Source organism: Penicillium longicatenatum (genome assembly GCF_028827895.1).
Source record: "Penicillium longicatenatum strain IBT 33135 chromosome Unknown contig_2_segment0_segment0, whole genome shotgun sequence".
NCBI lineage: Eukaryota > Fungi > Ascomycota > Eurotiomycetes > Eurotiales > Aspergillaceae > Penicillium > Penicillium longicatenatum.
The window spans coordinates 7,250,137-7,275,049 of record NW_026643120.1 but is presented as its reverse complement, the minus strand read 5'-3'; the positions used below and the strand labels follow the sequence as shown (position 1 = coordinate 7,275,049).

General features: G+C 46.6%; 8 protein-coding genes across 8 annotated transcripts; 4 read left to right on the top strand and 4 right to left on the bottom strand.

Moving 5' to 3' along the window:
* Positions 1-440: 440 nt before the first annotated feature.
* On the top strand, positions 441-2,085 carry N7484_005272 (cytochrome P450; the record flags this gene model as incomplete). Its single annotated transcript, XM_057115692.1, has 2 exons — positions 441-961; positions 1,011-2,085. 2 exons carry the CDS (start codon positions 441-443, stop codon positions 2,083-2,085), a joined length of 1,596 nt encoding a protein of 531 aa, XP_056975832.1.
* A 412-nt stretch (positions 2,086-2,497) lies between these two features.
* Positions 2,498-3,276, top strand: N7484_005271 (uncharacterized protein; the record flags this gene model as incomplete). The annotated part of the gene is made up of 2 exons (XM_057115691.1): positions 2,498-2,618; positions 2,702-3,276. The coding sequence occupies 2 exons, from the start codon at positions 2,498-2,500 to the stop codon at positions 3,274-3,276; spliced, it is 696 nt and encodes a 231-aa protein (XP_056975831.1).
* A 2,460-nt stretch (positions 3,277-5,736) lies between these two features.
* Positions 5,737-6,030, bottom strand: N7484_005270 (uncharacterized protein; the record flags this gene model as incomplete). Its single annotated transcript, XM_057115690.1, has 2 exons — positions 5,737-5,842; positions 5,936-6,030. The coding sequence occupies 2 exons, from the start codon at positions 6,028-6,030 to the stop codon at positions 5,737-5,739; spliced, it is 201 nt and encodes a 66-aa protein (XP_056975830.1).
* Positions 6,031-11,690: 5,660 nt separating this feature from the next.
* Positions 11,691-12,909, bottom strand: N7484_005269 (SEC14 family lipid-binding protein; the record flags this gene model as incomplete). The annotated part of the gene is made up of 3 exons (XM_057115689.1): positions 11,691-12,062; positions 12,124-12,513; positions 12,571-12,909. 3 exons carry the CDS (start codon positions 12,907-12,909, stop codon positions 11,691-11,693), a joined length of 1,101 nt encoding a protein of 366 aa, XP_056975829.1.
* Positions 12,910-13,716: 807 nt separating this feature from the next.
* N7484_005268 (bifunctional terpene synthase/polyprenyl synthetase family protein) lies at positions 13,717-16,350 on the top strand (the record flags this gene model as incomplete). Its single annotated transcript, XM_057115688.1, has 9 exons — positions 13,717-13,999; positions 14,076-14,122; positions 14,178-14,425; positions 14,497-15,169; positions 15,242-15,396; positions 15,446-15,711; positions 15,775-15,841; positions 15,897-15,978; positions 16,030-16,350. 9 exons carry the CDS (start codon positions 13,717-13,719, stop codon positions 16,348-16,350), a joined length of 2,142 nt encoding a protein of 713 aa, XP_056975828.1.
* Positions 16,351-17,620: 1,270 nt separating this feature from the next.
* N7484_005267 (uncharacterized protein) lies at positions 17,621-19,094 on the bottom strand (the record flags this gene model as incomplete). The annotated part of the gene is made up of 5 exons (XM_057115687.1): positions 17,621-17,931; positions 17,988-18,442; positions 18,501-18,624; positions 18,690-18,822; positions 18,927-19,094. The coding sequence occupies 5 exons, from the start codon at positions 19,092-19,094 to the stop codon at positions 17,621-17,623; spliced, it is 1,191 nt and encodes a 396-aa protein (XP_056975827.1).
* A 973-nt stretch (positions 19,095-20,067) lies between these two features.
* N7484_005266 (uncharacterized protein) lies at positions 20,068-21,390 on the top strand (the record flags this gene model as incomplete). Its single annotated transcript, XM_057115686.1, has 6 exons — positions 20,068-20,229; positions 20,283-20,319; positions 20,375-20,451; positions 20,507-20,886; positions 20,945-21,012; positions 21,068-21,390. The coding sequence occupies 6 exons, from the start codon at positions 20,068-20,070 to the stop codon at positions 21,388-21,390; spliced, it is 1,047 nt and encodes a 348-aa protein (XP_056975826.1).
* Positions 21,391-22,616: 1,226 nt separating this feature from the next.
* On the bottom strand, positions 22,617-24,479 carry N7484_005265 (GMC family oxidoreductase; the record flags this gene model as incomplete). The annotated part of the gene is made up of 3 exons (XM_057115685.1): positions 22,617-23,566; positions 23,628-24,344; positions 24,449-24,479. 3 exons carry the CDS (start codon positions 24,477-24,479, stop codon positions 22,617-22,619), a joined length of 1,698 nt encoding a protein of 565 aa, XP_056975825.1.
* Positions 24,480-24,913: the final 434 nt, after the last annotated feature.

Genomic DNA, 24,913 nt, shown 5'->3' with positions numbered 1-24,913 from the left:
ACGGATCATGCAATTGTCCCTGCCATCCAATTAGTTATTGACTATTCGTCCACATTGAAGTAGTAAATGCAGTCTAGGATTAGATCATGTGACAGTCGAACCTCCAGATCGGGTAATAGACACGCTGCAGGGCTAAAATGTTCTTTATTGAAATGTCTTTCGATAACCTATCGCGATCTGCTAACGGGATATTTATGCACACCAGAAAGAGTCACTGAGACCGGGACAATTTGACGAAAATTGAACCTCTCCGCAACATCGGGTCACATGACTTACTTATCTACTAGATAGCCTGGCCTGGATTGTTACTGACTATTCCTTCCCCTACCCCACCGTAGTTGCATAGCTCGGTCTCTCCCAAAAGCTGCTACTGCTTAGGTAGTATACGATAGACCTGGCATACCTCTCGAACTGGGCCCCACAGGCGAAGTATAATCAGCATGCCAGGTGTGTCGCTGATCTTACTGGGAATTATTACTCTCGTGGGCTACCGCATATACCAGCGCTCAATCCGGACGAATAGACTTCAACTGCCCCCGGGCCCCAATCCGTACCCGATTGTCGGGAATATCAAAGACTTCCCTCCAGATGGCACCCCTGAACATCAGCACTGGCTCCTGCACAAGGACCGCTATGGGGGCATTAGCTCCGTGACAGTCTTGGGCATGACGCTCGTTATAATGCATGACAAAAAGGCAGCGCATGAACTATTGGGGAAGACATCGAACAAGACTTCCGGGCGACCAAGTATGGTCATGGCAAATAAACTGTGTGGTTATGAATCGATCGTCGTGTGCCAGGGTTACAACCCAACCTTCCGCCGCTGTCGCAAGCTCCTGCATCAAGAGCTAGGCACCAAGGTGACCGCCGCAACATTCAGTGAGTTACAGGAGGCTGAGGTCAGGCAACAGCTTGTACGAATCCTGAATGAGCCAGGAAAGTGGTTGGAGCATTTCAAGACGTGAGTTCGTGCCCTCGATGATAGCAAACTGTGTGCTAATAGGATACAGCACTGCTGGAGCAACTGTTTTGAAAATGGCATATGGATACACCATTGGGTCTTCGAAGTCCGACCCTTTGGTAGACTTGACTGAGCAGATGATGGCCGAGTTCTCTCTTGCTGCTGTTCCCATGGCCTGGGCGGTTGACATTATTCCTGCTCTGCGATATCTCCCGGAGGGTTTTCCTGGCGCAGGATTCAAGAGTACAGCTCAAAAATGGCGCAAGTCTATTCAAGCAACAGCCTACATACCGTATAAGTTTGTGCAACAACAAATGGCTTCCTCGGAATTCAAGCCTTCATATGTCTCAAAGCTTGTTGAGAATCTCAAGAGAGAGAACGGTGCTAGCGTGAGCGAAGAGGACGAGCAAGCTGTGATTTGGACTGCTGCAAGCCTATACGGTGCAGCTGCAGATACTACGGTTATCGTCCTGACAGTTTTCACGCTAGCCATGACGATGTTCCCGGAGGCACAGCGAAGGGCCCAGGAGGAGATTGATAGCGTTGTTGGCAGAAATTGTCTCCCCAGTTTTGAACATCGCAATCGACTACCGTATGTCAATGCCTTGATCAAAGAGACTCTGAGATGGTGGCCTATTGCGCCTATGGGATTTCCACACACGGCGACCGAGGATATTCAGTACAATGGCATGTGCATTCCCAAGGATGCAACCATACTCCCCGCGGTCTGGTGGTTTTTGCACGATCCGGAAGTGTATCTTGATCCAGAGTCATTTGATCCTGACCGATTCCTCGAGCCACGCAAAGAGCCAGATCCTGAGGCAGAACTGTTTGGCTATGGTCGCCGAATATGTCCCGGTCGATTCTTTGCAGACAACAGTATTTACATCAACATTGTGAATTCGCTGGCTGCTTTTAACATCCACAAAGCCGCGGATAGCTCTGGCAGAGAAATTCAAGTCGACGCCAAGCCGAAACCAGGTCTCCTCACCTATCCCACAGAGTTCGATTTTCGAGTTGAGCCGAGAAGCGAGCAGCATGTTCAGTTAATCAGAAAATTTGAGCGAGAGAATCCCGTCGATGCCAGTGACGGTGATCTTTTAGAAAGTGTGGATGATTTCTAGGTCGATTGGGCGCAGCGCAGAAATAAATGTAGACTCCTCGAAGGCTTACTTTTTCCATTGCTTGACAGGGTATTGCATGAACTTGAAAGGTCCAGGGGCAGCGGTGGACTCGGTAGCGAAGACGATGATGAGAGATGGTCACGCAACGGCGTATGACAGCAGCGATGATGAGATCCAGACATTACACTTGTGGACACTAGATGTTGTGTATATGTCGAATCCAAGCATCGATTCATGCCCAGTGTAAAATTCTGGCATCGAATCCATCACTTCCCTTCTACTATACTGCCTCATCGTCAGCGTCACCAGTAACCGCTATCAGCATGAAGGACCTACGGCGATTAGGTCTGGTACAGAAGCTGACACGAACCCTCAACGCGTGCTGGAAGAAAGCCGGCCAACCACCACGAAAATGCCTCACTGGAGCTCTGCTACTTTGGAGCCCGCCTTCGACTATAGTCGCGAACAACGGTCAGCAGCTCCGTCTCCGGAAATATTCCTCGTCGAACATCTTACCGAGGAAGCCATGGAAGGTTTGACAGCTCAGTTGGAGGAAATGGACCTTGAAGCATGGTCCGCATCAACGCGTGCAGACATAGTTGTTCTGCCCCAATAGGTCAGCTTGGAGGTCGTTCGCGAAAAGATTTTAACTGGTACCGGATGAGCGAGTCGCTAAAGCCGCCTTTTCCATCGTCCAGCCCCCAGTCCAGCCACGTTGCGGCCGATTGCGAACAGCCTTCGCCCGCTCCCGTGCAACGCGAAACCCAAGCACGGCCGCTGAAACCACAGCAGGTGGTCGGAGATCCCTGGAGAACGTGGGAGCGGTTCATTGAGATTGTCTATGTAGGGCCGGTCTGGCTGGCCCACCGGAGGAGCGACAAAGCTGACCTAGCTCATGTCCAGCAGCTAGAACAGCAGCCCTCCGTCATGAAAGCTCTACTGGGCTCGGTCGGCGAGGGGTTTCATCCCAGTTTCCTAGCCTTGAAAGGTTGCTACCTCCACGAAAATCGTACGTTCCTGGCATGGGAGCCCGTTGAACTGTCCCCCGGCCAGATTCTGGCGTCAAAGTGTTTTTCTTATCTCCGAGTGCGAGATCGCTGCGATCGTTCGACTGGTAGGTGGCAGGAGTCCGTGAGAGGACTCCAGGCGAATTATCAATATACCCAGAAGAAGGTGGTTGACCAGAATTGAGAGTACCATTGGAACCCGTAGCCTGTTCTTTCTTGTTGTAATTATAGAGACCTCGTTCGAAACTTCATTGGTCAATTTGTCCTCTACGTCGACACCATATTCTTCATCCTCCACAGGACCGGGATTGGGTATTTTCAGGTAACCTTGGAAAAACATGTTCAGGGTACAAGCACGAGCTGAGTGGCAATAATGAGAACTTTGGGGGCGGGGCATGTGTTAAATAGGGAGGTGGAAATTGGTGGACATGATTTTCGCTAGCCTTCCTAATTTCAAGCATAATCATGCCCTAATGACATTGCGACACTGCGAAATCGCATGCCAACTCATAAAATGAAACTTAGGTATATCCCGTCCTAGGTATAGGTCTAAAGATCCTTCTTATTTCTATGAGTGTTCCTGATTTGCTCGTATTAAACTGCCCCATAAGCTGATCAAAAGTGGTATTTATATGTTATTAAGCCCTTTTCTTTTATTGGCATAGTTAATTTTAAATATGAAGTTCAGAAAAAGTGAGCCTTATAACGCGTAACGTCTAGCGGGAGGGTAATGACTCTAGATCGAATGCCACTGCGTGGACCCACTCTCGGGGTGGCTTAACCCAATGAAGTCAATATGGGACAGCTGGGCAGCCGAAATCCATTTCAAGATTGATCTAGGCCTAAAATGCTTAGACCAGGAGAGACGGAGCATTAAGATCCGGCTCATATGACGTTTCCCCTTCTATGCCATCTGTGCTCTTCAAAAGGCCATTCTGTGACCAGTTTCCTTTCAAGAGGATTTTCCCATGAGCCTGATCATCTCGAAAGGAAGTTTTAAATAAGTGATAGTACCCAGCATCACGTCAAAGCCCGCTAGAGAAGGACTAGCTTCGAATGACCTTATCAGTAGGAGGCTCTTTTATTCGTCTTTCGTTGGAATCAGCTTCACTTCAAACTAAGATGTGACCATCATGGGTCGTTTTAGGATGATTGAGATGGAAGGAAGGTTGCCGGAATACTGGGAGTTCATAAGAAGACCAGACCGTCTTATGAAATTGGGGCTGGTATGAACGCGTTGGAGCCAAACTTCCATAACCAACAAGTCGATACATATTACCTCCGCGCACGCACTCACCGTGACCAATTAGCAACGCGTAGTGAATATATACAACTAGAAAATCAAAATATTTGAAACCAACTCAGTGTCTCGTCTACTTTACTGTCTGGAAATTCTTTTTCGATGGAACGGCCTTGTTCCTAATCTGAAACAGCCTCATAGCACAATAAAATGGATCAGTGAGTAGCTTCTATGAACGTAATCAATAACTGAGCTGTCCAGTCAACAACCCTTTTTCAACGCGTCATTTTTCTCCAATACCGAACAGAAGATGCCTTTCTCAAAAAGTCCAATGTGGATGGCTATCTTAGCTTATTATATCTTACAGATTGTAATCAAATTCAAGGGCTGCAGCAGTATGCGGAGTACCTATATCATCGCGATTCCCTAGCACAGCAGCCTTCCTACGCGCTTCCTGCGACACCTAGCTACAGAGAGCCCCGATGGGCCAAGTGTCCGTCCACGAAACCGCGCTGATCGTGACGCCGAACGTCCCCGTCACATTCCCTATAAAAATGACACACGCGCAGCATTTTCAACAAATCATCACCACGGGCCGGCGCATCCCCAGCACAACCAATAATATATGCAGGTTATGCAGCTGCGGTATGACTCGAGTCCGCGCATCAACTACATGTTGCCCAGGTACCACCAACAGCCGTTCCTGGGCTACCAGCTACTTGGTAGGCAGCCGATGGTAGTGAGAGACCAATCCAATTTTTAATTCGAAGGACTTGACTGTCCTTTTCTGGGCATTCGTAAGGCGGAGATTCTGCATAGATTTTGGATGAATCATTTGGTGCGATTGACTTCTGGCACGACTTCTTATATTCCCTCTAATTCTTCTTTGCTTGCCGTTTCGACACTCCTTTGTTCCTAGAAAGTTATTTCGCAGGAGACAAGGCGGTTCAGGGCATTTGACGGCCAAGGAGTTGTTTGCCGTCTAAAATCCCAGGTAGAAAGGTGGCTATTTAGCAATTAAGGGGCCCGTAAGATGTTGGGTTTCCTGCATTGCACTGTCAATATCCGCCGAGCAGAGCCAGGACGGACATTTTGAAGGCCTCAGTTTCAAGGGTTCCTAGTAGACTATAAACGAGCGTGGTTGTTGTATTCTGAGTTGAGCACGAGGCTCCTATCTACATGCTAGTCAAGCTCGTATAAACACCTAATCTCAGGTGAGCAGTGTGAGCGACACCCGCCCTGCTCACACTTTTGATCACCTCGCTCAGCGAACCGCTCTGGTAATCACCACTGACGGTCGTTATTTCTGCTGGCTCCCATTTCCATTTTGGCCGTCCTGATCCAATCCTTACCCTCCATAGCACTTCCGTACTGGAAGATGTGAAACAAATGAATCCATTCCGTTTAGCATTCACATCTGTGAAGCGGACCCAAGGCGATAACGTGACAGTGTCCACCAGCGCAGTTTGCGACGCATGTGTCCGCGCCATCGAAGTCCTGGTTGCATTCACTGATTTTCCATGTTAGTGTGGTCTACATCTTAACGTTCGAGAATATTTCTTGTGACAAAGGAATGTTTTCAATGAGCTGGGATTGTACTCACGTGTTACGACGGGTAACCTGCTCAGTAGCTGGCACAGCAATGGCAGACCCAATGACTGCAAGAAAGAGACCGAGAGAGGTGGTTGAGAAACGCATTGTGTCCTGAGGCTTGATGGACTTTTTGAGCGAAAGAAACTTGTATGCTTTGAGGATGTAATAGTGTAAAGACGTATTAAGTTGCTTTGAGGAAGGAGTAATAGAGAGAAACAAAGGGTGAAGACGAGCGTAGCTTTAAATATCCTCGCTGACTCTCGCATCTTGGTCATTTCAAGCATTCTCCCAAAGGGTTCCGGCCACAGTTCAATATAGCAAGATCAGCAGGGGCCAAAATATTTGTTAAGCCAATCAATACAGCGCGTAGTAAAGCACAGGCTTGATCACTTGTTATTTCGTACACCATGGAGAGGGGAGAGGGGGATCGGCAGGCTTTGTTTACTTATATGTTGCAACCGGTGTCACATAACTGGCATATTTACCACCCATTGGCGAGCCCTGTGAGGATTCCTTGCTCTGAGCTCTTATTACGCCACCAACAGCAACTAATAAAGTTCATTGATATAGTTGGCTGTTGGCCAGTCATATATGGGGCCGAGGTGCACGCATCTTGGGTTAGTGCACCCAGCATCTATATTACCTTGAATAGTAAGAATACCGGTAATCCTTTCCCACTTTTTTTCTCAGCGCAATTCTTGTTGCGGTTCCTGAGTTGTACAGATAGCGCAAATAGTGCGAAGAACTAATCAGCTTTCTATTATGGAAGCGAGGGTCATCGATCATTTCAGGAGACGTATCGGAGGTGGTTCCATGCATAACAGAAGATCGGAATATTCTCATGCCCCAAACTTCCAAAGGGCTTATCCCGCGTCACTCCCGCAACCGTAGAGGCAGGGCGGGGCACTCATGCGGCCAACGAGGAATTTTCATGCCCGAGTTTTCCAAAATTCATGATACGTCCTATGGCCCACTAAAGTCTCTAGATACTGGCATTATGATCAGCGACTGATACTAAGCATCGTACTGACTAGATAGGGCATATTCTGCGACCCCACAGTGTACCAAGCGAATCCTGGCCGCCTGGGCAAACCGACCTGAACACGTTTTCGTGTCCCCTCAGTCAGCATCAACTCGATTGCATGTTGTGTGCGCCTGTACGTACAAAAAGCCCACATTCTGTATTGCAGAATATGTGGCTCCGTTCATGGATTGGAAGGAGATCCAGTCCTATATTGGAGTAATAATGTACGGCCCATTTAGTGGGTTGAGCAATCCCAATCTAACTTTGTCGAAATGTATCTCCATATGAAAAAAAGACCAATTAACTTGTAATGCTCTGGCCTTTTGAAGGGAATCCTCTGGTTGTCTGGCCACACGGTGCTTCATATTATCGCATTGATCGTCTGAAAATTTAGATGGGTCAGTATCATAGACAGACCACTTAAGCTATCTTGTCACCTAATTCCAAACGTTGGTTGCCGTGTTCCCTCTACCTATTGGCATGCTGGTCCTCGCTTCGATGACTTCCGCCTGAGTCTGTTCCGGTGTCTCGATTGCGTGACCTATTTCCTTCGTCTATACTCGTCGTCTGCTGTGTCTGTCGCGGCTTGGTTGCCTAGCGACTGTAGGTGATGCGTCGTGTCGCTTCTTGTTAACACCACTGCAATGTTTCCAACACTGCAAGTATTCCTTGACCGTCTTTCCCTGTTCGTTAAAATTGGTGTTGAATCTCTGGGTATGACTGATATGATCCCAATCCGATGTACCAAGCAATTGTGGCTATCGAAAGAAGCCCCAAACTCCTAGTGTTACCATCGTGATAGATTTACCAGATCGGGCATGTTATTTGCATAGATAGCCATTCTAGCTTCTAGCCAGGAAATGTGGTTAGAATAAATGAGAAGAAGATCGTCAATATGCGAGTCCTAGATTTTTGAGCTTATTATTTCATATAATACTAGTGGACACGGTATTCATTACTTTTCTGAATAGTTTCAGCGCCGTCGGCTTGATCGCTCGATAGCATCTGTACCGGGACCCCCCAGCATTTTCCTATAATATTACAAAGGCTGCGTTGAACATGATGAGTGTTGTGTGGTCGCAAGATTTGGAAGATGAGGGTCTCACCGTATTTTGTTTGGGCCCGGGGGGAAGTTTCAACGAAGCAGAAAGTTCAAACTTTGTAGCCACAGTAACTGATAGCTAGTGGCTCAAGACAGAAGAAGCCAGGTCCCACACTAACCTTATTATGGAGACAGGCATTGAGGATGTGTTGGGCTTCATTCAACTAACTGGACCCGCAGGGAATAGGCGGTTTCCATGATCCATGTTCCAGGGGAGAACAACCCTGGACTACACCAGTACGACGGCAAGGACTGATATTACCATGATAGGGCACGTGTATCGAGATATATCACGATAGCTTGGAGCTATTCTTCGGTGCCAATAAATGCCGGGCCGCTATGGGACCATCGAGTTGAGCTCGCCTATGCTCAAATCGACGTGAGAAATGTGTGAAGATTATGGAGGTTCGGTCTAGAATCAAATGCCCGGATAGCAAAATGAATACGGATCTCTTGGTTCACTTTAATGGAAAGAACTATCGAGACTGACTGGTATCGTAGACTGTTGGTTTGGTAGAGCACACGCCCCGGGGCCGGGGGCCAACCGATCGCGAAATTAGGGCGTCTTTCTCGAGGGAATGCAAAGAAGACAAAAGATAAATTCAACGCAAAAGAAAATAAGAAACATCGCACCGAAATGGACCCCTTCCCCCGTGGTCCCACCCACTACCTTCTCCTGGGTGTTTGACCTTTCCCATTAGCCTAAATTTCCAGCCCACGGCTGCCGCTTGCATGCTCGCTTAGATCAAGGAAATGCAGTGAACCTGGCTTTGCACTCCTATCGGGCGCTCTCGTGCTCTCGTTTGCCCATCACCATCCTAAGGGTTTATTCAACCTCAGCTACGTCCTCTACGCCTAGAGCCATTGGCTCGACCGGGTACCCAGCTTCGGGACGCTATCCCATAGTACTGTAAGGGGTAAATCAAAATATAGATTACGTTGCTCATGCCCCTCATGATTTTATCAATTGATTGTGGAGCGAAAAAGTCCACTCAAGAGATTAGACACCGCCAAACTCCAATCTTTTTCTTGGGGTGTGGCGAAGGGAAACAACTACCCCGTTTTATATCGTCCTCAAATATGGCCTATCAATTCTGGACATCTGTCTACTGCCCCTCTTCCTGTTTCCGGCATATAGTGAAATATATAGTCAATTGACGTCATCAAGTTTGCCATTATCGAGAAAATGGTACCACTCTCTATGGCGTCGTGAATTTCAACTAAGATAGTAATGCTCTATGGCAGATCTAATTATCTCTACCAGCAGCTGCTCCACTCTCTCTTCTCTTCTTTCTCCCATCTCACTTCTATTGTACTAAATGTATTGTTCCATCATCCGTTTCTCCCTTTCCTTCTCCTAATAAGAAGTGTGCTCATCAGATATAAAAGTAGAACGTATTCCAGACTTTTCGTTTGAGAACAATCACTGAGCAGCTCACTGCTTCGAAGATTTTGAGCAGCTTCCGATCCTCCCTTTCATCGATTCCCAAATCGATCTCTGCCTTTGCGATTCTTTGCTTTGTTCGGACTGTGGGACAAGGGGAGCTTCGCTGCCCTGAGATATGATGGAGTCCGCTTTGGAGGTTGTGTCGCTATTGATGCTAGAGAGACAGTGTCGTGATTTATCCCTGCGACTTTATCGACTTCTTCTTTTTGAGGACCGTGATTCTGTTCGCGGCGCATACGCTCAATATATCGATTTGCGGCAGCTTCAAGGCCGGGGCCTCCGAGGCGGCTAGAGCCTGGAGGGAAAGAGCTGAAGTCGATCGGAGGAACAACCATTTCGCTTTGATATCACTATGCATATTAAATATTGGAAACATAAATCCCCTTCATAGCATGATGCCGCATTGATGCGGACCTCAGTAGTTACAAAATAAAACGCTAACTGTACCGAAGTTGAGAAAATCTCATTCCTAGCTTTCCAAGGTTGCCGGGTAATTTATTCAGGCTTCGCACCCCTTCTAAATTAGTGTTATGAAGTGGAACTTTGAAGCTTGTAATTGTGAATACTAACGAATGGATTTCTCCATCTAATTTGTGGAACCAATCAAAAGTCCCGAATCAAGCTCGGTAAGGTGCTTCATATCAAGGCGCCATTAGTTCTCTAGAATCGGTCTCAAAACGGCCGCATAAACCCCAGATATCTCGATATAGCCATTCATCCGGGTCACACACCGATATATGTCTGACATTCCGCTTTGCCTAAGCTACTAAGAACTACCTAATATAGGCCACCATGGTTAGGACCGCTCCCTTGTAGGACGCCTTAATGTTGTTATGTGAGAACGGAAGATTCCTTGCTGTTGAAGCATGGATTTAAGCAGTGGTGCATAGGGCCAAACCCCGCCCGATTCGCATCTGAATCGCCTGCATATCCCACTTGAAGGGAAAAAGGATGGTTTCCTTCTTCTCTTCTTTAATTATCAGGTTTTGAGTATCCTACCTACTAATAATATTCTCCTCTTTTTGCCTAGCTATTATCCTTCCTTCATACATTAGTATAGAATTAAATAGTGTAATAAAAATGCTTTCTCTTAAAGATCATATCATAGAGATAGCCCCACAGTCTCTATCCCGGCCCCGGGCCCACATATTGGTGATGCACTTAGGTACAGAAAATGACTCATCCATGGTGGATTTAAAGACGAGACCAGGGCATTGAAATGACTGAAGGCCTGAGAGCGACAGTTTCGGGTGCAGTCCCTTCAAGGCACAGGCTTAGCGATGTAGGGAGTTAGAGAGCTGGGAGCCAGGCGCAGGGCGGGAATGGAAATGGGGGCATCAATTGGGAACACACCTTTACTGTGTAGTCCCCACGGCTAACTTTCGAAAACTACATTTGCCGAGTCTTGCATAGCCTTTTCACTTCTACGGGCGATTGACAAGTCCAGGCCAGCCTTGTCATGTTACAAACGAAGGAACAGCGAATGCAAGTCGAGGGAAAAAAGGTGTTCTCCCAAAAATTTTAAAAAGAGACCAACAACTAGGTTTGAATCTCAACGTTCAATTGATCATTTTGCTCATATTCGTATTTCCCCTAGTTTTTCTAAATCTTTAATCAAACATGCATTTGACACAGATTGCACTTCCCTTGGAGGTTGTCCCTGCCTTGATTATAGCCTCCCCTGCTGCTCGCGAGGGCGACGGCGAGGCTGTGCATTCTCAGGAAAACCTTTGGGCTGCCAAGGGAGTAAGATGTCCTTCTGCTTATCAAAGAACAGGGCACTGATCCAATCGCAGGAGTGTAACTGCAGTTCATGCAACTTCAACTTTGCAATCAATTTACCCTCGAACCAGTAAGTAAAGCTATTGAACTAGGTCATTGTTCTTGGAATGAACGCCAACTGTTATTCAAATAAAATGTCCTGTGATAAAGGCAGCGTAGGCTCTTCTTCTCGATACCCCAACGCTTCTAAGGTTGATAACTAATTGATATAAATAATAATAGTGCGCTGGGTGAACCATAATTAAGCGAATAATTTACTAGATCCCGATCGTTCTACAGCTGATATGCAGCTGATCTGGTATAGCCTTGGCGGAGTGATATGTATAGCATGATGGTCAGGGAGCTTGTGCCCCAACAATATCAGTCTGACACGCTCCTAGACCCATCTATTTGGTCCTTCATTAGCCTTATCATTCATTGATAATATCTAAAATTGCAATTTTTTCAGATCTCTTAGACCCTGCTTGGCCACCAACCGCTATTGCGATCTTCCTGCCATCCGCATCCTCGGTCCACTTGATGGGCCCAGGAGGCAGTGAGCGACTTGGGAGTTTCCAGCTAAAATGCTGCCATATATTATGATCTAGCTCAGGGAGCATTCCATGTTTGAAGGAGAAGCCACCGCCAAATGCAGTTGGGATGTTCGTATCATCGATGTACTCCTCAAGGGCGGGCAAAACTTCCGGGCTACTCAGCACCACGATCTTTTCTGCTGTATTCTTGTCGACCCATGATTTTAAGTATTTCCAGATCGTAGAAAAATACGAGGGAGCGTTACACACCTATCATAAATGATGTTAATACACGTACAACGCGTTCAGATCATGTCACCTCGCTACCTACATAGACACGCTGGATGGTTTCCGGATAACATGTTGATAGCAACCAACTGATGCTTTTGGCAAAGTATTTCAAGCTCCAACCCTGCTTTAATCCTAGGTCTGATGCGTCCACAAGGTATATGGAGCTAGTTATTGGTAGCGAAGGATTCGGCCTGTCAGTCATCATAGAGCAGAGAGGAAAGACTAGGCGAGTCAAACTGTCATGGTAGACAGAGGCCAGCTGCAACATATCGGGCTTTGGTGGCATGTTTGCCTTATACTGTGAATCTGACCAGCTTGCTGTATGGCGTGTCTGTTCCCAGCACGCTAGATTCTTTTTATCGAGACAAGAAAGATCAAACATGCATATCGGTAAACCCCTTCTGTCTCTGCGACCTGTCCAATGTGGGTACTGTATTCCCAAGTTAGTTTTGAACTTTTGACTTTTATAGAGAAAACGCAAACTCACGAATTGACGAGCTTGCTCAAAATCGGTAATCTCCACTATGTCGTAAAGTCTGACGATGTGCTTCTCTCGGCGAAATTGTGATGCTTCATCGAACTGCTTGAAGGCAGCGTCGACATTGAATCCGCGGGCTGTCAAGAACCGTCTATTGATGTGAACACCAAAAAGAGCAAAGCAAGGAGGCAAGGGTGTAACACCAACATACAAGAGAGTGAATGGGTCTGATATTCCGTCGTCGAGATCTCCATCTTCAAGGCCCTCAGCCTGAGTCAAAAGATCACGTTCAGAGCATAATTGGATAAACGCCTTGAGCGAATCATCGTATTCAGTAGAAGTCACCATGTTCGCTCTATTGCTACTGGTTGATTTGCAGGATTATGTAAAGATTGTATCCCGGCACAGAAACCAGGTCCTCCAGCTATCGTGGCCCTTGAGAAAGATCAAGAGAGTTTTATGATCAGGTTATTCTAAAGTAGGGATACAACTGAGCAAGAATCGGCCTGGCGATCGAAGTATGTGACATGACGCAAACCATGCAGGGTGACGAAGATAAAATTGGAGCTCTGTCCCGGCTGTGTGGATAAAGTGGGCCAAATCGCTTAGCGTCTGGTATGCTGACAAATGACAACAAAGCTCGTTGCTTACTGTACAGTAAATAACGAAGCGCGACAAACTTTTAAAGTTCCAATTGAGATCGCTCCCGACCAATTGTGCCAGGAATTTGGGACCCCGAACCTTGGAACGAACCTGTTCGCGCTGCTGCATGCAAACAAGATCCACTCCTACTCACGTCTACATGTAACCTCGGCAGCAGCTTCGATGACCATTAAATTTTGCGACCTGGAATTTCGTCCAGATGACATGATTTTGATGTCACGAGTATCGGCTCATCCTTCGCCATAGTTTGAATCGGGCCCGCAACCATGGCCATGGCATTATGATGTGCCAGATGAACCCTGTTTATACCCACTACGCACGAACCGACCTAGATTATGAGCATTACACTGTAATTGCCGGCAAATGAAGTCACCGTTCTCTTGTTGTTTTCAGCTTGTATATCATCCACGCTAGCCGCGGATATAGATAGGCCTAAGATTTCCTCTGAAGAACCCTATTCTATTCCACATCGCTAACCACGGATTCGAAGCCATGGATTGCCAAAGCAGTAAAGCAGAACAAGACAAGACTTCATACATAGTGAGCCGACCAGCGTCCGGCATAGATGGGTTCTGCCATGACTACACACTCCGCCGTCACAAGTATGAGCAGAACGCGAACGAAGGATCCTTTCGCTGCCGCGATGACTGGAGGAAATACATTGGCCCGATTGAGCGTTGGGGTAGCTGCAATCCTTTCAATGGGCACTTTGCATCGGTAGTCCTACCGCTGTGTAAGCCGGAGAGACTAGGACTCGTCTCATATGTTTTTGAATGTAAGTGGTTGTGCCGTGCTGTGAAATGTGCGAGCTTTGGCAAGAGGAAATTGACACACGGAAATTATCTTCCCAGATGCCTTCTTGTACGACAATGTAGTGGAATCTGTATCAAAAGTATCGGTAAGCATCAGTGCTGTCGATATCAAGAGGAATAGCTATGCTAATTTCGATGAAGTTGGATGAAGGAACCGATAATATTGTCTTGAACGAAACCGAGTACCGCACCGTACGATCAACGACAGGAACCAAGCAAATCCAGTCTAAGATGCTGTTGAAGCTTCTGGCAACAGACAAGCCTTGCGCTGAAGTCGTGATCGCAGCATGGAAGGAAATGGTTGCGACGACCGCGTCCCGCGATAAGTCCTGCATTTTCGACAGTATTGAAGAATATGTTGATTATCGGATCATTGACACTGGTGCCCCGTGAGTACTTTTTTCCCCACAAGTGTCCGTCAGCCAAACGCAAGGACTTACAAATTTTGACATATTCATAGTTTCGTTGATACCGTGATGCGTTTTGGTATGGGCATTCTCTTGACCCACGACGAAGAAAAACAAGTTGCCTCGATAGTTAAACCATGTTTCGCGGCTCTTGGGCTGGCTAATGATTTTTATTCATTCGACATCGAGTGGAGTGAATTTCAAGAAATGGATAATACCGACAAAGTTTCCACCATGACAAATGCTGTGTGGCTATATATGAAGTGGGAAAACATTTCCAGTGACGACGCGAAAGCGAAGCTTCGACAGGTCGTGCGCGACTATGAAAAAGAATTCCAGCAACGAATGAACAGCTTCGTTGCAGACAAAGAAAAATGCTCTCCGAAGCTACGTGAGTACTTGAGAGCTCTGGCTTTTCAAATCCCAGGGAACATTGTTTGGAGCCTCAGGTGCCCTCGATACCATCCCGAGCTCTGTGTTGAGGGAGAAGCTCTATTTCAGAATGGCGCCGTCAATAGCCATCAAGCACCGCAAAGCGAACAGGATAAAGAGCGCCTGGTCGGAAACTCGGAGCTTCTCGCTCGAGAATTTTCAGATTCCGAGTCCAGCGGCCCTCCGTCTACGGAATCCCCCATATCTAGCCCGTCAAGCAGATCTTCAGTCACCTCTTTAGATGAATTCACCAGTGGCTTCGAAGGCCAGCAACAAGTACATTTGGGTACCGAGGTCTGGTCTCCTATTCTCTTGAATAATACATGTTCCGTTTCCGTTTTGCGCTAACAATGCGTATTCTTTCAGATTTTACTTTCACCCTTTGAATACATCAACTCTCTTCCCTCCAAAGGTGTTCGTGAAGCTCTAATCGACTCATTGAATGTCTGGTTGGGTCTTCCGGATCGTACAGTCAAGGCAGTAAAATCAATAGCGCAAAAGCTACACAGCTCGTCTCTTATGTAAGTTGAGCTTGATCTGGAAGCAGTACACAGTTGCTAAAGTTCATAGGTTGGATGATATTGAAGATTCTTCGCCTCTTCGGCGTGGCAACCCTGCTACTCACACAGTATTTGGCGCTGCGTCAACTATCAACTGTGCAAATTACATGCTCATCGACGTCATGGACGAAGTCCGTAATCTGGATGACCCTCAATGCATGGCTATACTTATAGATGAACTTCGAAACTTGTTTATTGGCCAAAGTTTTGACTTACACTGGACGCGGCAGGGCGAGTGCCCTTCGGAGGAAGAATACCTGGAGATGGTCAGCCAAAGTATGGTCCTTCCAAATTAAGTACCAGCATCTCACGGATTAGGTACTAACATTCTGTCTCTAGAAACAGGTGGCCTTTTCAGACTGATTGCACGACTGATGTCACAGAGCGCCTCTTCGCTCCATGAAAGGTACTCATTTCCTATCTCCAAGCAATATAGCCATGGTACTGAAAATTCCTCTTAGGGCCATCTCCGCAGATTTCATGTCTTTGATTGGAAAATACTTTCAAATTCGCGATGATTACATGAATTTGATGGATAATGAAGTACGAGTACCACCTTCGCCGATGCCCCAATGGATTTTAACGTGAAATTAGTATACGAGCGAGAAAGGATTCTGTGAGGATCTGGATGAAGGGAAATTCTCCTTCCCGATTATTCATGCATGGCATTCCCAGCCACCTGATCTTATGTTACGCGGCGTACTACAGGAGAGGATAGCATCTGGGTCGTTGTCTGTCCCACATAAGAAGATCATTTTGGATCGTTTGCGCCATGCGGGCAGTATGGGCTATACTTTGAAGGCTCTGAGACGGTTAGAGTCAGATGTATATAACAGTCTAGACAACCTTGAAAAACAAGAAGGCTGCGAGAACTGGGTCATGAGGTTGTTGATCCACAGGCTGATGGTGCGTTAGTGTTGGGCTGTTTGTCTTGTGGCTTGTTTTTACTTTCAAGATAAGCAGTATTTATTTGATAGAAAATCTGAAACATGTCAATAAGCAACGCCACAGCATTCGTTCATAGATTAGGAGGATTACAAGGTTATTTTCACACCTTGGAGAATTCGGACCTCCTTACAGTGCCTCCTCGGAGTTTGAACACACCTGACCCCACCCATACTAGAGTATGTAACTTTCTGCTGGAAGGAATGAGTTGTTTTATTTGATTAATAGGTGGTAAGCTTTTTTATTATTGTTTCGAATTGTCATGGTAGGCTAATTATGGTATGCGGTAGAATTGGGCGGTAGCAAGGTGTGTTCAAACTTCTGAGGCACTGTAGACTAGCAGAAGACTCATTCCTCAAGATGACCCGGAAATGAATCCGAAAACATCTATTCCACCTAGAAATCTTAATTTGAAGTCAAGTAGCCTTCACTTTAGGTTGATTACTCAATATATGAATAGAAGGCAACTTATGCAGGACTCTCTGGCGTCCGTCTTCGTTAAGGTTCTTAAGACTTCCGCATAACCCAACTTAGGTCGATATTCTTGACCCACAACCCAACTTCGCTTCATTACGGATTAAGCTTCTATAACTCAAACTAGATTGGATAAAGTGCTAGGTCCCTTATAAAATTTGATATAACGTAATTTGACTCATTCATTGCATAAGGCCGAGTTTAGAATACTTAGAAGTTATTTCCTCGTAATATCCAATACTACAGTACTTTTATATTCTTTTTAAATGAATCATTACCTACGATAATAGGAGATATACATACGATCTCTACTTAGTGGTATGCATTATGGATAAAATATTTTAATTGGTGCCAAAAAGAGACCAGCGCGGTATGTATAGGTACATATATTATAACAATCTCAAAGAAGTGACTATCCCTTGAAAAACACATACAGTACCTTTTGTACATCTCACTTATTTTATTTTGTCTAGCTTGTTGATATATTTGAGCCGGCATACTGTATCAATAATCTAATACAGTATTTAGAGCATGAGATGTAAACCAAATAGGGTTTATTTGAGGGGGTATCAGGTCAGCTAACCATATCCATATCTTTCTAGTATGTCAGACTTAAACTTCTTCCTTCACTATATTAGACTTCATATCGTCCTGATACGCGCATTTTCCCTGTCGTACGTCCGTAGAACTCTAATGAAAGAGCGCATCTAGAGCGTCACTCAAGTGCAGCTTGTAGAGGGTTGGTATTGAAGCGGCGATCATCACATCATTTAATGGCTACAATAATACCCTCGCCACTTCCAGGAGGTTGGTAGAAACTTGTGTTGATCAAGCCAACAGAGGCAAGCAGGTCACGCCACTGCTTTTCGGAGCGCTCAAAAGCTGCAACCTGTACCATCATCATAATGCTCATGCAAGCAGACGGTAGATCACAATTAAAATTAGGGAGAATGGTTTCATGGATAACCAGGCGAGAATATCCGGGCTCCATGGCATCAACAATAGGAGCAAGAATAGCACGACTATGTTCATCAGACCAGTCGTGTAGAATCCAGTGCATAAAATATGCCCGGGCCCCTTTGTAAAGTTTGTCAGTTTCAGGTCACAGATGGATAGGGCTCGAAGTGACTAACCCTTCAAAGGTTGCGGGGTGAAAAAGTCATGAGAGGTCAGTTCCACCCCACTCGGTGGATTCTCAATGCTCGCGATCACATGTGGAAGGTCTTGCAGAATGACACGGCCAGATGCCCTAGAAAACTTGTGTCTGAACTGCCACGAGTAATGTCCTTCACCACCACCGACGTCTACCAGAAGTACGCTTCCCTGAGGCTTTTCTTCGAATCCATCAATGATATGTTGCTGAATATCGAACCAATCTACCCAATTCAGCGTTGCTTTCTGCTTCATCGCCATCCACTGTTGGAAATCCTTTGCCAGACCAGGATTTTGGCCTAACCATTCGAAATAACTCAGATCAGTGTTAAATGCTAGCTGGAAAGGTGAGTCTTTGGCGGAGTTAGGGAATTGATTGTTGTTTCTGCGGAAGAATTCAGGCGCTCTTGATGCGCAGAGATTGCCAATTTCAAAGCTATTCAAGGATGATTATCAAGCCCCTGTAACACGGTATGATGTGGTAGAAAACTTACCAGGCACGAGTAGTTGCCTCCATACTTGAGTCCGCCATGGCCATAGTCAGGGTTGACGGTTTGAAGGTTTGCACTCCATCTTGCTCAAGGTATCCTGTTGTAGCGAGTAGTCGAGTAATCTGGTCTTATTTGGTTGTTTTGTCAGTTCGCATCGATCAAAGCACGGTCGGATTGGCAAATGCTTCTCACCTACGAGGATGGGACTCGCTCCGGTATCCTCTGAAATCTTTGTGAGAGAGACGCCTTGTTCTGGTTTTTGGCTAATCTGTGTGAAAATGCCAAGCTGAGCACCCATGCGAAGGGCCATCAAAATTGGCGGATTCTACAAGTTGCAATTTTTGTTTAGCAATCTCTACATGAGATTGAGCCCGTAGATTCGAAGAGGCTTATTCGAGTCTTGGGGCAGTTGAATCCTATGTGACTTACCATCACGACATCCTGAATGATCCTCTCAACTGGCGACTCTAGGGTGGCTAACAAGGCCCGAGCGGCGCTCAGTGCCTCCAAGCGTGTTGTTTCATCGAGACATTGAGCCTGAACACTCCTGGTCAAGGCAGTAATTTGCGTCGCAATTGTTGTCTTCTGCTGAGTCATTATCGAGTTTGCCAAAACGGTGATGCGTTGAGCGCGAATCTCCCCGGGCACAAGTTCATGTTAAAAGAATCCGTAGCTCCACAAGACTAGTTGACATACCCGCAGCAGAAACCGTGTCCTGAGGATTTCCCGAGAATTGGGCGAAATCTGAGCTATGCATAGTGGCAGGTCCCACCTTCAAGACTAGTACCCCTGTTGTATCACGCTTTTCCCCTAAGCGAAATTACGCTGCTCACCGAAATATCGGCCGTCAAGACTTGACTGGCCAATCGCATGCTTGAACCATTCAACCCCATCTCCGGTTTTAATTGCGCGAGTGGTGGGCCAAGCGCGACTCATTGGGATCCAATCATATACTTTGATATTCAAAACAAATAAACCCCCTCCCTTTTCTGGAAAGCTCCTCTGGGCCTAACTTGATCTAATCAGACTGTGATTTTGACGCATGTTGTGCCCCATCTGAGTGGTGGATCAGAGGGACGATGCTTTTGAATGTTAAGTGGGGGTAAGGAGTTCCCCTAGACAGGATTCGTTGATCACGGGTAAGATGGATCGCCAATATGGGAACGTCGTTCGATCTGGATCCGCTGAGGTGGAGAAGCGATCGCAAAACCAGATCAATGCGTTCAGAGATTGCAGCAGAGTCAGAAATCAATGGGAAAATTCCACGGCGATTCCACGGCGAACTGAAGTGCGGAATCCTTCAAAAAAAAATAATCGGGGAATGCTCATTTACTGCCAATCATTGCTTGCCGCCCCCAATCGGTGTAATCTAAATCGCCATGGATCCACATGGTTGGTAAGGGGGCCAAAAGTTAGACAATCAGACAACCCATGTAGAGTAATCTAAAGGAAGCAAGTGTTCTAAATGGTGTCGGTACCTGATCTCCTGTTCTCTCATTGACAACGGCAATGTCCCCCCGGCCGCGACAATTAGCACGCTTGTGCCTTTTCTAGTGAAAACCTGGCAGGAATGGGAGATACGGGTGCGGTCGCATACTGCGGTCAGCAGTTGGTTGGTGTCTCAATTGCGATCGCTGTTGTTCAGATCGTAGTCGTCGGAGCGCGCTTCTATACAAGGTATATACAGAAGGTAGCCTGTGGAAGTGACGACTACCTTATCATTCCTGCATTGGTAAGGACAAAATACCGAACTTCACTTCGAAATAAAACTGATTATCATAAAAGATCGCCAGCTTAGGACAGTCAGCACTCTACATATTCTGTTTGTGACCTTTACGACTTCATGATTCGTAAGTGCATGTTAACCATGATTGTAGTGGTCCAACGAGGAGGTGTTGGTTACCATTTAGAATATGTGGAACGAACCCCACAAAAGCTTGTCATTCTAGAGAAGGTCTGATGGTTCTGGCATTCAGAATTATAGCTCAAAGCTGACATCTTTGATATAGGCTCTCTATGCTAATGAGATCCTCGACTTTCCCTTCACGGTAGCTCCCGCCAAAATCTCAATTTTGCTTTTCTACATCCGCATCTTCAGCTTTCGCAATTTTCGAATTTTAGCTTATATCGTGGGTGGAATCGTTACCAGTCATGGAGTGGGGGTCTTCTTTGCGGCCATTTTCCAATGTTCGCCGATTGCATACACCTGGGACAAGACGATTGTTGAGGGTTCATGCTTCGACCAAGAAGCATTCTACCGATATGTGTCGCCGCCAAATATCATAACGGATGTTCTGATTTTAATGATGCCATTACCCTATGTCTGGAATTTGCACACCCGGGTTGGACAGAAGGTGGCTTTAACCGGGGTTTTCTTACTTGGGAGCTTGTGGGTTTCTCCTTTGCGCGACCAACTGCGCCTAGAATGATACTTACCTCAGTCATAGGGGAACCGTGGCCAGCATTCTGCGCATGACTATCTTCTTTCAAGAAAGCGCTATGACTGACCCAACCTGTAGGTCAAGCTGAATCCTGACGTTGTATTGACGCCTCAATTTAACTCTTATTAGGGACTTCCGTTAAACTTGGAATTTGGACTATTCTCGAAGGTGGGATTATCATTATTGCTGCCTGCCTTCCTTCTATTTGGCCCTTGATATCCAAACTGGTATCTCGAAGTCTAGACACAAATTGTTCTTCAGATCAGTTGCAGGACCCGAGGTATGGCCACACTTCGCGGCATAAGAGAACCGGCTCTAGGTACTCTCGACTGGGAGCTAGTATAGAAGGAGCTAAGTGTATTATCGATCCGAAAATGTCTACGGATGTGGCTTCTGGTCTATACAATGACGCCATATCATTAGTCGAGGTATCGAGAGTTCGTGAAGCATGATCCAATTTCAATGGCTCCGGAAGGCATGTTATAGAATCCCTCCGGGTAAAATATACTTCATGTCAAATTAACCATCAACAACTTGCTAAATATTCAATCCACATCTTGGTGCTTACGAGACTAGAAGGTACCCGTTGATTAAATTCTAAATAAGTCAATGTGAGGTGACTTCCTTTGACACGACATAAATAACTAGTTTCAGGAATGGTAATGAAAGTCAAAGAATGAGCTTGTTGATGTCAGGGAGCCCGAATATTCTCGCTTGATTATCGATGAAACCAGTCTCCCTAATTCTGACTGTGATCTACCGTCTGCTTGCATGAGCATTATGATGATGGTACAAGTTGCAGCTTTAATCCCCAGCCCTGCGTCCGGCATATATTCTTCTCTGCCATTCTCCATTCCCGATTGCATAATTTTGCATCGATGAGGGACTCCGGAATGAACATAAATCACCCGACCAGGAGAGTTCCATCGGTAGCTCACTATCTCTGCTATCAGTGTGTTCTATAGTGAGTCTGAGCAAGGCAGAGGTGTGGACTCGATAGCAATGGACGAAACCGGGTTCGGCTGGCCCGTTTTCGCCGACTCTTCTCAACTGTTATTTCTGCATGGCATAGGCGACGACTTGCGCTTGCTTTAACAGCACGTAAGAAAGTATGACAAAAAGACTATCTAGATTTGGGTTTACCAATATCAACCGCTGACTCAGTCTGTATTAGGTTCATACCCTCATTTATCGAAGTTCTTCGTTGCGTGATCTTTAGGAATTAATGCCTCATATAACATGAACTGGACTTTATGACTTCTTTCACGCTTTATTCCGCCAGTGAGCTGTTGCAAAATCAAGACCTGCGGTGTTCATTCTAACAATGCACCTTGCTGATGGATCAATTTCTAGCCACATAATCACTGTAAGGTTTTTGCCCTGCAATGACGAGGATAAGTGAAAATACTGTTATTCCTCGGGTTATTAATACGATCGGCCCGAGCCGTTTTGCATTGATTCCAGCAATCGAATCAAATTTAAGCGTGAAATAGCGACAAGGAGGCATGTATGTCCATTTTACCTTTTAGCATAACTTATATCTTCAATGCTTCGGTACCAATCAAGTGCCTTCTTATCACTTACTCACGGGAGTAACAGAGAACGAGGTAAATTCTTTGTTCTAGAACCGCAGTTGACTGATTTTAGTGAACTATTTTATTAGAAACCAGTTGAATCTCTAGGCAAGGTTGTATTCCTTTACCAACTTCTCCGCGCAAGTTATACCAGTGACGTAGGCAGCAGCTTGAACATGGGCATTGACTAACACCGGGACAACGGCCATATCAGCGACCCTTAAATTTTCAATGCCTACCACCTTGAAATCAGAATCGACGACGGCATCCGGGTCACCCTTCTTGCCCATCTTCACAGTCCCTGTCATATGCCAACTGGAAGAAATGTTCTGACGCCAATATTCAAGAAGGTCCTCGTCTGATTCGCTCTTGGGCATCGCCAACTCGGCCACATTATCTTTTGTGTATGACTCGTGCTTGGCGATCCGGAACGAGTCTCGAAGGGCCTCTATCGCAAGCCGACGATCGAACGGATGGGCAAGGAATTTTGGATTGAAAAGAAGTGGAGCATCGGGATCGGTCGACTGCAAGGTTACTTCTCCACGAGTCTGCGCGTTGAACAAAAAGACAAGTAAACAGGAGTAATTTAGCGCCTCAGGCGGGAATTCCGGAATGAACCAGTGGATGGGGAAATGCGTAATAATCTCGTAGTGGGGCACAGTTTCCTGAAGAAGATATGCTTGTTCGTCTTTCGAGAGGGCGTGGAACTCCGGCCAGGAAGTAAGTTGCTCAGTGAGCTTGAACCAGCCAATCCCCAGCTCACAGGCGAATTTCGCCCATGGCCCGGTCCCATTCTCTTGCCATTGCTTTTGTGCCGCGTCCATAGCGGCCTGAGAGCCATAGAAGGATTTTCGGTCTGTGCTGCTTTCGGTACGAGTGCTCACCATCGGCACAAAGCAATGATCGCGAAGACCCTGACCGACCGCGGGAACATCAAGTACAACGTCAATGTTGTGGGCTTGAAGTTGGCTGGCGGGGCCAATTCCGGAATGCATCAGAATGCGAGGATCATTCAGCGAACCGGCGGACAAGATGACTTCCTTTGAGGCGTAATCTATGTGGAAAAATATGTCAGTATATGTTCAAACCCCTCATCGGCGATTCCAAGGCCCTACATTTCTTGCCATTCGATTCAACGCCCACGGCCTTTTTTCCTTCCAACAGGACACGTTGCACCGGTGCGCCAGTGATAATGGTCAAATTTGCCACCTCGTGCCCAGTGACAAGGTCTTCGGCCGTTGAGCGCAGTCCGTTTGAGGCCGAGTTGATCAACACTGACATTCCAATTGGATTCCCCGAGTTATGATCTGGATTGAGGGCAAATCCAGCTTCCTCAAAGACATTCAAGAGTTCCGTGAAATCTCTCTCCCACTCGCGGGCAAAGCCCACGTGCAATGGCCCTTCACTGCCATGATTCTCCGGCTTGGGGTCCGCGTACTTTGTGTCCAGGCCGTCCGGGACTTTCCCGTGGAAAGTTTCAAGCTCCTTGAACCTTCTCTGGATGCTTCCCCACGCATAATCCTCATCGCCAACGATCCGTGCCCATTCTTGGTAATCATCACGCGCGCCGACGCTGTAAACACCGAAATTGATGGCACTCGATCCTCCCATGCAGCGACCGCGACTGTAGTCAATCTCACGATCATTACAATCCTTTTGCGGGGTAGTCTTATAGCCCCAGTTCATGGACTTATCCTGGAAGGTGGTGAAGCGCTGCCCGTCTACGCGGAGATTACGGTCATCTTTACTCTTGCCTGCTTCCAGTAGAAGGACGTGGGGCTTGGCGGGCGATTTGGCAAGTTGAGCAGCGAGGGCGCTTCCAGCCGGGCCACCTGTGGAAATATCAGTCATGTGAGGTGGCTTATCTTTCAATGGAGTCGATCATTGAGAAAGATCGGTCATTTGGGAATGAATCGAAACTGCATAGGGCACTTACTGCCAACGATCACGAACTCGAAGGGTGACATTGCGGACAACCTTGTACGACGGACACGAAGAAAGGGAAAATGCAGCAAACAAGGAAGGCTTTGTGGATTCAACTTTGATTTCTTCGTTTTGAGGGCGGATATGCACGACAATATATGACTTTTCTTCCACCGGACCGAGCGGCTAACGGACAAGACGTTAACCGTTGAATGTGCCAGCGGGGTGACCCCTGAAACGCCCCTAAGGTTAAAAATGTCGGTCAAGTCTGCAACGACTCCATAATCTGCAACCGATTACCCTATCTAGACGAAGCTAACATTGCCAGTGCTTGGCGAGACGCCACACAATCCACTGCCCCTGTCAAGCGTGGAGCAAAGTGGAGCAACGTGCTCGGGAAGGCTTCAGCCGTCGGTCCGTTGCCCTATCAGCAACTCTACGAAATCTACCAGTTCGGTTATGAGCTCCGAAGCTATGA